Source organism: Jaculus jaculus, chromosome 4, assembly GCF_020740685.1.
Source record: "Jaculus jaculus isolate mJacJac1 chromosome 4, mJacJac1.mat.Y.cur, whole genome shotgun sequence".
Classification (NCBI taxonomy): domain Eukaryota; kingdom Metazoa; phylum Chordata; class Mammalia; order Rodentia; family Dipodidae; genus Jaculus; species Jaculus jaculus.
In genome coordinates this window covers 156,382,099-156,392,012 of record NC_059105.1, presented here as the reverse complement: position 1 = coordinate 156,392,012, position 9,914 = coordinate 156,382,099, and the positions used below count along the sequence as shown (strand labels likewise).

Sequence of the window (9,914 nt, the reverse complement as noted above, 5' to 3'; positions counted from 1 at the left end):
TCAGGCTTGTCCTGCAGCTCACTCTGTAACTCTAGCTGGCCTCAAACTTGCGATCCTCCTGCCCCCACCACTCAAGGGATGAGATTACAGGTGTGTACCACCAAGTCCAGCTCAAGGAAGAAAGAAGGTTCTTTTTTATTACTTCTTTGTGATGCCAGGGATTAAACCCAGGGCCTTGTACACACCTAAGCAAGAACTCTACACCTACACGGGAGCCTTGGGTTTTGATACTTAAATGCAAAGTGGGAAGGTATTTCTTTAGTCAATTATCCACAGACATAACTTTACTTCTACCGATTTTTTTTCTTTTACAGTAAAATATTTAGTCTTATTTTATCTAATACATCAACATTGGGTATAAGATAGGCTTATACAATTAAGCACTTTGAAGCTCTCATAGAAAATCACGGACTTATCTGTATGGATCATTCTTGTTAAAGTAACAAAAATATTTTGGAAATCAACACAATACTTCATTTATTTATTGTATAAGTTTGGCAGACAGCACAAAAAAATCCAGCAACATTTTAAGCATATAAAAAAGTCAAATAGTAGTGGGAATTTTTCTTTAAACATCATTAGAAATAATAGTATACATTTAAGATTCTGCAAAGCTAGCAAAATGAGAGTTTGTTTGGCTTCTGGACATATACCACAAAAACACACATTAAAAAAAACCCAACACAATATAATTTATTTTACAAAAATCACAGTCAGGCGATAGAAAAGACAGACATTAATGATGAAGGCAGTAGCACATGTGTTCACTACCTGTACCTTACACACGAGAATGCTACATCATGTACCCTGAAATTCCACGTGCAGAGAGCCGAGCAGGGTAAATTGAGGCTCATTACTGAGGTTAAGAATTAATTGAGGATAAAAATTCTCAATTAAAACTTCAAACATAGCAACTCCTAGATCTTAACAACATATTCCACTCTGTATCTATTACACTGAGAGTCGTCGTTGGCAATATAAAATTTCTGACCAGTATCAAAATTTGGATAAAACACACACTGAAGGCATTTTCTAGTAGATACAGATGTTACGGGGGAATCAATGAATGTGCAAGAAAATCTTAGATTTCATAAATTTCTGCTGAGCTTTGTCAAACCAAATAGCTCAACTATAAGGCAAGAGAAAAGAACCCCCTACTAACACATTAGTGGGTCTTACCAAGTAAATATATTAATTCAATCTTAGGAAAAATTTTGTATGTGAAAAGACCCAGAGCAATTGATATTGAAAGGAGCGTCTAGAAATCACCTAACATCTTGACACTCGTTCAGTGACTCAGAAGCCTGACAGATAATCTGTTGGTATATATTATTAAATTAACTTTTTAGAATGAGCACCAGTCCCCAAAACCTCAAATTATAATATTTATTCTTCATTAAAATATATCCTTTTTTGCCCTACATGAATATAACTAAAATTAGGTTAAAGAAAGCTGAATTTATTTTATCTACTGTATGTTTTTATGTATATTGTATGGCAACTCAAATCTCTACTTGTGCTTCTGTTCTGGGGCACTTTGATTGAAGACAAATTCAATTCACAAGATTACATCTTGCTAAAGCATTCCTTAGCATTGGTCCAAACTTGAATTCCCTGAAAACAAAAGCAACTTTAAAATGTGATTCTGTATGAAAGATCTATTGTAAACATCATACTAAATAAGGAAACACTGAAAACATTTTTCCTAAAATCACAAATAAAAGACAGGTATGGCGGACATGGTGGCGCACGCCTTTAATTCCAGCACTTGGGAGGCAGAGGTAGGTGGATTCGAGGCCACCCTGAGACTCCATAGTGAATTCCAGGTAAGCCTGGGATAGAGTGAGACTCTACCTTAAAAAACAAAAACAAACAAACAAACAAACAAAAAAGCCAGGTGTGGTGGCACATGCCTTTAATCTCAGCACTCTGGAGGCTGAGTTAGGAGGACTGCTGTGAGTTTGAGGCCACCAGGAGACTACATCATGAATCCCAGGTCAGCCTGGGCTAGAGTGAGACCCTATCTCAAAAAAAAAACAAAAAGAAGCCAGGTGTGGTGGAGCATGCCTTTAATCTCAGCACTTGGGAGGCTGAGATAGGAGGATCCCCAGGAGTTCAAGGCTATCTAGAGAATACAAAGTGAATTCCAGGTTAACCTGGGCTAGAATAGGAGCCTACCTACTCAAAAAAACCAAGAGAGAGAGAGACACAGACAGACAAATTGGGGAGGGGGGGAGGATAAAATGGAGAGTAGATTTTTGAGGGTAAAAGTGAAAGTGGGGAGGGAATTATCATGGTCTATTGTCTAATTATGGAAGATGTTAATAAAAAGTTAGGTCTGGGGAGCTGGAGAAATGGCTTAGCGGTTACGCGCCTGCCTGTGAAGCCCGAGGACCCCGGGTGTGAGGCTTGATTCTCCAGGTCCCACGTTAGCCAGATGCACAAGGTGGCGCATGCATCTGGAGTTCGTTTGCAGTGACTGGAGGCCCTGGCACACCCATTCTCTCTCTCTCTCTCTCTGTCTGTCACTCTCAAACAAATAAATAAAAGTAAACAAAAAACAATTTTTTTTTTAAGTTAGGCCTGGAGAGTGGCTTAGTGGTTAAGCAGTTGCCTGTGAAGACTAAGAATCCCGGTTCAAGGTTTGATTCCCCAGGACCCACATAAGCCAGATGCACAAGGTGGCGCATGCATCTGGAGTTCATTTGCAGGGACCGGAGGCCCTGATGTACCCATTTTCTCTCTCTGCTTGTCCCTCTCAAATAAATAAATAAACACCACCCTCTCAAATAAATAAACAAACAAAACAAACTTTCTGCTACTCTACCCTAAACAAAGTGAAAGGAAGAGGACTTTGCAACACTATTTAAAGGTTTTGCAGCATTTTTTTGTTTGGTTTTTTTGAGGTAGGGTCTCACTCTAGTTCAGGCTGACCTAGAACTCACTATGTACTCTCAGGGTGGCCTTGAACTCACAGCGATCCACCTACCTCTGCCTCCCAAGTGCTGGGATTAAAGGCGTGTACCACCAGGCCTGGCTTTGCAGCATTTTTAAGCAAATAATAACAAAAAAAAAGCAAGTAAAACTGATCTGGGAGATGGCTCAGTTGGTGATGTGCTTGCCGGACCCAAGTTCAATCCCCAGTACTCATGTGAACTGGCAGACATGCTGGTGTGTGCCTATAATTCCAGGATGGCAGCTTATTAAGACAAACAAACAAAAGATAACACTGAAAATTTAGTGGTTAACTGAGGCTATGAAAGGCAGACCAGCACCCCAGCAACAGGCAGAGTGGCAGCGGGCAGGACAATGGTGCACACAAGCAGTGGTGACAGTGAGCCGGGCCTTTAGTGTCTCCAGATGTGTCTACCATCACCTAACTAACTTTTTTTTTTTTTTTTGGTTTTGTTTTTATTTATATTTATTTATTTGAGAGCGACAGAGAGAGAGAGAGAAAATGGGCACACCAGGGCCTCCAGACACTGAAAATGAACTCCAGACGCGTGCGCCCCCTCGTGTACCTGGCTAGCGTGGGTCCTGGGGAACTGAGCCTCGAACCGGGGTCCTTAGGCTTCAAAGGCAAGTGCTTAACCACTAAGCCATCTCTCCAGCCCTAATTAACTTCTTTTAAATGAGTCCAAAGCTCCACATATGAAGTGTCACAGAATTCATTTAGGTATAAATCTGAATTTGCTCACGTTAAGTAACTCAGTGTAGTGTTTATGTCTCAAAATATATTTTGCTGCTACTGCTGATTATACAAGTGAAAATGTTACAAAAAGCAATGGCTCAGCCAAAAACTATAGCTTCTGGACTGAAGGGATGGCTTAGCAGTTAAGGTGTTTGCCTCCAAAGCCAAAGGACCCAGGTTCTATTCCCAGGAGCCACGTTAGCCAGATGCACAAGGGGGCGCATGCGCCTAGAATTTGTCTGCAGTGGCTGAAAGCCCTGGTGTGCCCATTCTCTCTCTGTGTCAAATAAATAAAAATAAAACAAACAAACAAACAACAACAACAAAAAACAACTATAGCCTCTGGGTAAGTTAAAGAACTGAATATGTGCTTATATGATGTTTTCCTTCTAAGACAACAGAAATGTGCAAGGTCTTGATATGTGAATCTCTTGATAGTTCTGGCATGCTGGACAGATGTACACACAGGAAGTCGGGGCTGAACCACAGGGGCAGAACAGGAGCCCCTGAGCTGAATCCTCAGCACCACAAAAACAAGCAAGCAGGCAAGCACGCACACACTGGCACTGGTGGGTGGCACATTGCCAATGTTACACAACAAGACAGAAGTTAAGGAAGCCCGGTGTGGTGGGCACACCTTGAGTCCCAGCTCTTGGGAGGCAGAGGCAGGACATGCTCGGTGGTTAAAGGCAGCTGCTTGCAAGCCTGCTGACCTAGGATGGTCCTCCTCAGCATCCATACAAAGCTTCACGCAAAGTGCCCCATGCATCTATGATCCCAATGCAACTAATGCCATGGGAGGCAGTGCCAGGAGAGCCAGGAAGCTATCTGGTAATCAAAGTGTCTATTCTTTATTAGGACTGGTTTTACTGTCCTGCGCAAGAACATCATCTAACCTAAGTAACGTTATGCAGTGCGTATTTCAAACGCAATTTATAAATGCAGCATATAAATGAGATTTAAGTGGGAATAACTGACATTTTCTCCGCAACCCCCAGAGGTAGGGTCTCACTCAGCTCATGCTGATCTGGCATTCACTGTCTTAGGGACCTAGAACACACGGCAATCCTCCTGCCTTGGCCTCCCCACTGCTGGGATAAAAGGCATGTACCAGTACACCTGGCAATAACTGATATTTTGACAACAGCACTTCTTTAAAAACTCAGGAGAAGCCGGGTGTGGTGGCGCACGCCTTTAATCCCAGCACTCGGGAGGCAGAGGTAGGAGGACTGCCATGAGTTCGAGGCCACCCTGAGACTCCATAGTGAATTCCAGGTCAGCCTGGGCTAGAGTGAGACCCTACCTCGAACCTCCTCCCCACCAAAAAAATTTATTTATCTACAAGCAGAGAGAGACAGAAAGAAGAGAGAGAAACTGAGGAAGAGACACAGAGAGAAGGGCATGTGCCAGGGCCTCTAGCCACTGTCAACAAACTTAAGGTGCATGCACCATTTTGTGTATCTGACTTTACGTGGGTACTGGGGAATCAAACTCAGATCCTTAGGCTTTGCAGGAAAGTGCCTTAGCTACTGAGCCATCTCTCCAACTCTTAAAATATTTTATTTATTTGAAAGAGAGAGAGATGGGGTGGGGGAGAGAATGAATGTGGGCATGCCACGGCCTGTAGCCACTGCAGAGAAACTCCAGATGCATGCACAGCTACTGCATCTGGCAGGGTACTGGGTCCTTAGGCTTTGCAGGCAAGCGCATTTACCACTGAGCAACCTCTCCAGCCTTGTTTACTTATGCTTATTTTTGAGGCAGGGTCTCACTCTAGCTCAGTGAGATGCTGGTTATCCCATCTCAGCATCCCAAATGCTGTGATTACAGGAGTGAGCTACCATGCCTAGCATAAAAAGTTTTAAAAAGGGGTTAGTAAAAGTGAAACTTTTGGGCTGGAGAGTTGGCTTAGCAGTTAAGGTCTTTGCCTACAAAGCCAAACGACCCAGGTTCGATTCCCAGGACCCACGTAAACCAGATACACAAGGGCACATGCATCTGGAGGTCGTTTGCAGGGGCTGGAGGCCCGTTCTCTCTCTCTCTCTGTCTCTCTTCTTTCTCTTTCTGTCTCTGCTGGAAAATAAAACTAAAAAAAAATTTTTTAATGAAATTTTTGGTACAAATAAGAAAGTTTTTAAAAATTTTCTTAAAAATTTTCTCAGTCTAGCTCAGGCTGACCTGGAGTTCACTATGTAGTCTTAGGGTGGCCTTGAACTCACAGAGATCCTCTTAGCTCTGCCTCCCGAGTGCTGGGATTAAAGCCGTGCGTCACCACGCCTGGCTCAAATAAGAAACTTCAAAGAAATTTATGAGCACTTCTAAATACAGCTGCACCTTTACTGGAGCCCAAGCTCACCTTTTTGCACATGCTGATCTGCATGACGGCATAGCTTATGAGGGCTTCTTTTAAGTCCCGGTTCTTTTGGTCTTTGAATCGTTCGATATCAGCCCACGCATTTTTCACAAATTCTCTGAAATATAAGGTAGAATCCCTATTATTATTTAAATTAAATAGACCATGTACATATCACCATGCCTTTAATAACAGCACTCCGAAGGTAGAGGTAGGAGGATTCCTGTGAGTTCAAGGCTACCCTGAGACTACATAGTAAATTCCAAGCTAGCCTGGACTAGAATGAAACCCTGTCTTGAAAAACCAAAACAAAGAGCTGGGCATGGTGGTGCACTCTTTTAATCCCAGCACTTGGGAAGCTGAGGTTGGAGGATTTCTGTGAGCTCAAGACCAGCCTGAGACTACACAGTGAATTCCAGGTCAGTCTGGGCTACAGTAAGACCCTACCTCGAAAAAAGAGTTACAACGCTCAGAGGCCCTTCCCTCAAGGTCATTTAGCAGTGAACAAGTGATAGCGAACGGACTTTCTTGGATGGAGCCCCCCACAAGCCCTGCAGTGGGCCCAAGGCCCCAGCTGTCATCTATGCTAGGGTGGCCTTTTGATGACGCAACTGCCTTCGCGTCACCTACTGCCCTGTAAGTCATGAACTCATTAGTTCTCCAAATCAGACTTGTGGGGAATCATTTTTTTGGTCTGTTGTCTGTTGGATGAACAGACATTTCTGTTCATACTGAAAGGCCCAAGAATTCAGAAGCTCAGAAATACTATCATGCTCCAAGGGGAGCTTAAGCGGGCTCCCTGCATACCTCAAACTCCAGGCTTTACTCTCTGTTGGAAGCAAGTAAAGAATCCCTCTTCTCATTATATCAGAGCCCGCTCCTAATATAAAACTAGGTAAAAAGGGCATAAGATAGCCCTCAAGGATGGGAAATGAGTAATGAAGTGAACCACTTATTTGGTTTCTGTAAATAGCCTGCACTATAAGCCTTACACTATAAGCCTTAATAGCCCACACTGTAAGCCTTAGTAGCTCGCACCATAAGCTATAGCGGCCTGCCTCAGACCACCAAGGTCATAGGAGGCTGATACCATACTCTGCTACCCCCACCTAAGGAATTGCGCAAAGGCCGACCTCCAAGGTCATAGGAGACTGGTACCACACTCTGCTACTCCCACCCAAGGACCTGTGCAAATGCTGACCACCAAGGTCATAAGAGAATGCTTGGTCCACAAGGGGCTTGAACAAATTAAACTAATTGGCTTAGGAATTATGGGGTGGCACAAACTGACTGGCTAACACCCTGCGGGCTCCTGATATTAAAAAATGATTGGTCTAATGCACAGGCTTTGTTAGAAACCCTATAAAAACTGTCCTGATCCTGCATTCGGGGCTCTGCAGTCCTCTACCCCTGTGAGGTGTACGACTGTGGGCCCCAGCGCGCTTGGAATAAAATCCTCTTGCAGTTTGCATCAAGACCGCTTCTCGTGAGTGATTTGGGGTGTCGCCATATCCGGGCAGAGTGTGGGGGACCCCCTGCTGGGGTTTTTTCCTTCAATACCTCCCCAGGAAGAGTTATGTATCAATAATTGTGGGGTTCTTTTTGTTAAATATTTATTTTATTTTTACATATTTATTTGATAGAGAAAGAGGGAGAGAGAGAGAGAGAGAGAGAGAGGGAGAGAGAGAATATGAGTGGGTGTACCAGGACCTCCAGCCACTACAAACAAAATCCAGACACATAAACCACCTTGTGCATTTGGCTTACATGGGTTGTGGTGAATCATGCCTGGGTCCTTAGGCTTTGAAGGCAAGCGCCTTAACTGTACTCTAACACAACTTTTTTTTTTTTTGAGAGAGAGAGCGAGTGGTAGGGAGGGAGAGGGAGAGAAATGGGTGCACCAGTGCCTTTCAGCCACTGTGAATGAACGTCAATGCATGCACCCCCTTGTGTATATGCAGGGCCTTGCACACTTGCATTACTGTTGTATCTGGCTATACGTGGGATCTGGAGAAGTTATTGGGCTTTGCAGGCAATAAACTTAACAGCTAGGCCATATATTTAATTAATTTATTTGAGAGAAAGAGAGAACACAGGTATGCCAGGGCCTCCAATCACTGCAAACAAACTCTAGGTACATGAGCCACCTTGTATATCTGGCTTATGTGAGTACTAGGGAATTGAACCTATGTCCTTAGGCTTCATGGCTTCTTTTTCTTAAGACTCATGTAAGGCCAAAGCTGGACATGGTGGCACACGCCTTTAATCTCAGCACTTGGAAGGTAGGGGGATCACCATGAGTTCGAAGCCACCCTGAGACTACATAGTGAATTCCAGGTCAGCCTGAGCTAGAGTGAGACCCTACCTTGGGAATAAAAAAAAACACCACTCATGTAAACGGAGAAAAACAGGGTTATATACACCTACATTTTTTTTTAAAGAATATTCTTCTCAATTTTATTTATTTGACAGAGACAGAGGCAGATAGAGAGAATGGGTACGCCAGGGCTGTTGTTAGCTGCTGCAAACAAACTCAGGATACATGTGCCACCATGTGTATCTGGCTTACAAGAGTACTAGGGAATCAAACTTGGGTCCTTTAGCTTTACAGACAAGTGCCTTAATTGCTAAGCCACCTCTCTAGCCGCCTTCTTCTTCTTCTTCTTCTTCTTCTTTTTTTTTTTTTTTGGTTTTCTGAGGTAGTGTCTCATACTAGCTCAGGCTAACCTGGAATTCACTCTGTAGTCTCAGGGTGGCCTCAAACTCATTGCGATCCTCCTACCTCTGCCTCCTGAGTGTGTAACCACGCCCGGCTTTTTTTTTTCCTAGCTCATGGTTACCTAGGTATGAAATCAGTCTAACTGGCAATAGGTTAATCTTTGCTCAGGCTAAAGCTGGGGACATGGAACACTGTGTACCTTGGGTGGGGCTCCTAGGAAACAAGGAACTCATCAGTTTCTCCAAAAATTTCCTGAGAAACACGAACAAACAACTTAGGGTATGATCTGTCTTACACTCACATGCTCATAGTTCCCCATAGCTTTGAATGGCTGAAACTAAATACAAGCTTCTAGGAGTACTCTTTTGCATCTCCCCACCTTCCATTAGATCTTATTTTGTGTGTTGGCCTGGATATCCATGACCTCGCAGTGCCTGACACTACCTACCATACTACCTATGATGGTCTTGGGACCATCATAATAGGAGGAAAAGATTGACATCAAAATAAAAGAGAGACTTAGTGATAGGGGAAGGGGATATGATGGAGAGTGGAGTTTCAAAGGGGAAAGGGAGGGGAGGAAGGGAATTACCTTGGGATATTGTTTACAATCATGGAAGTTGTTAATGAAAAATAAAAATAAAGCCAGGCGTGGTGGCACACGCCTTTAATCCCAGCGCTCGGGAGGCAGAGGTAGGAGGATCACCGTGGGTTCGAGGCCACTCTGAGACTCCATAGTGAATTACATGTCATCCTGAGTCAGAGTGAGACCCTACCTTGAAAAACCAAAATAATAATAATAATAATAATAAATAAATAAAATAACAGTAAATAAAATGAAATCTTATGTTGCGTGTTCATTTCACGTCCTCCCAGGCACCACTGGATGGTAGACACCTTAGCCTTCCGAGTGCTGGGATTAAAGACTTGCACTACCACACCTATTAACACCTTGCCATTTTTTTTGGAGGGGGAGGTGGTGGCTTTCAAGGTAGGATCTCACTCTAGGCCAGGTTGACCTGGCCTTGAACTCATAACAAGTCTCGTACCTCTGCCGCCCAAGTGCTGGAGTTCAAGGCATGCGCCACCACACCAGGCTTTTAAAATTTATTTATTTGCAAGCAGATAGACAAAATGGGCATGCCAGGGCT

General features: G+C 43.6%; 1 protein-coding gene across 2 annotated transcripts in view; it reads right to left on the bottom strand.

The window, feature by feature from the left end:
- Positions 1-451: 451 nt before the first annotated feature.
- Positions 452-9,914, bottom strand: part of Snx4 (sorting nexin 4) — an 80,143-nt gene continuing 70,680 nt past the window's right edge. The window contains exons 13-14 of one of the 2 annotated variants that reach the window (XM_045148430.1): positions 6,048-6,162; positions 452-1,614 (exon numbers count right to left, since the gene is read on the bottom strand). In XM_045148430.1, the coding sequence (XP_045004365.1) occupies positions 1,567-1,614; positions 6,048-6,162 (163 nt within the window). In that variant the 3' untranslated portion in view covers positions 452-1,566. The remainder of the gene's footprint in view (positions 1,615-6,047; positions 6,163-9,914) is intronic. The other variant, XM_045148431.1, reaches the window with a different exon arrangement.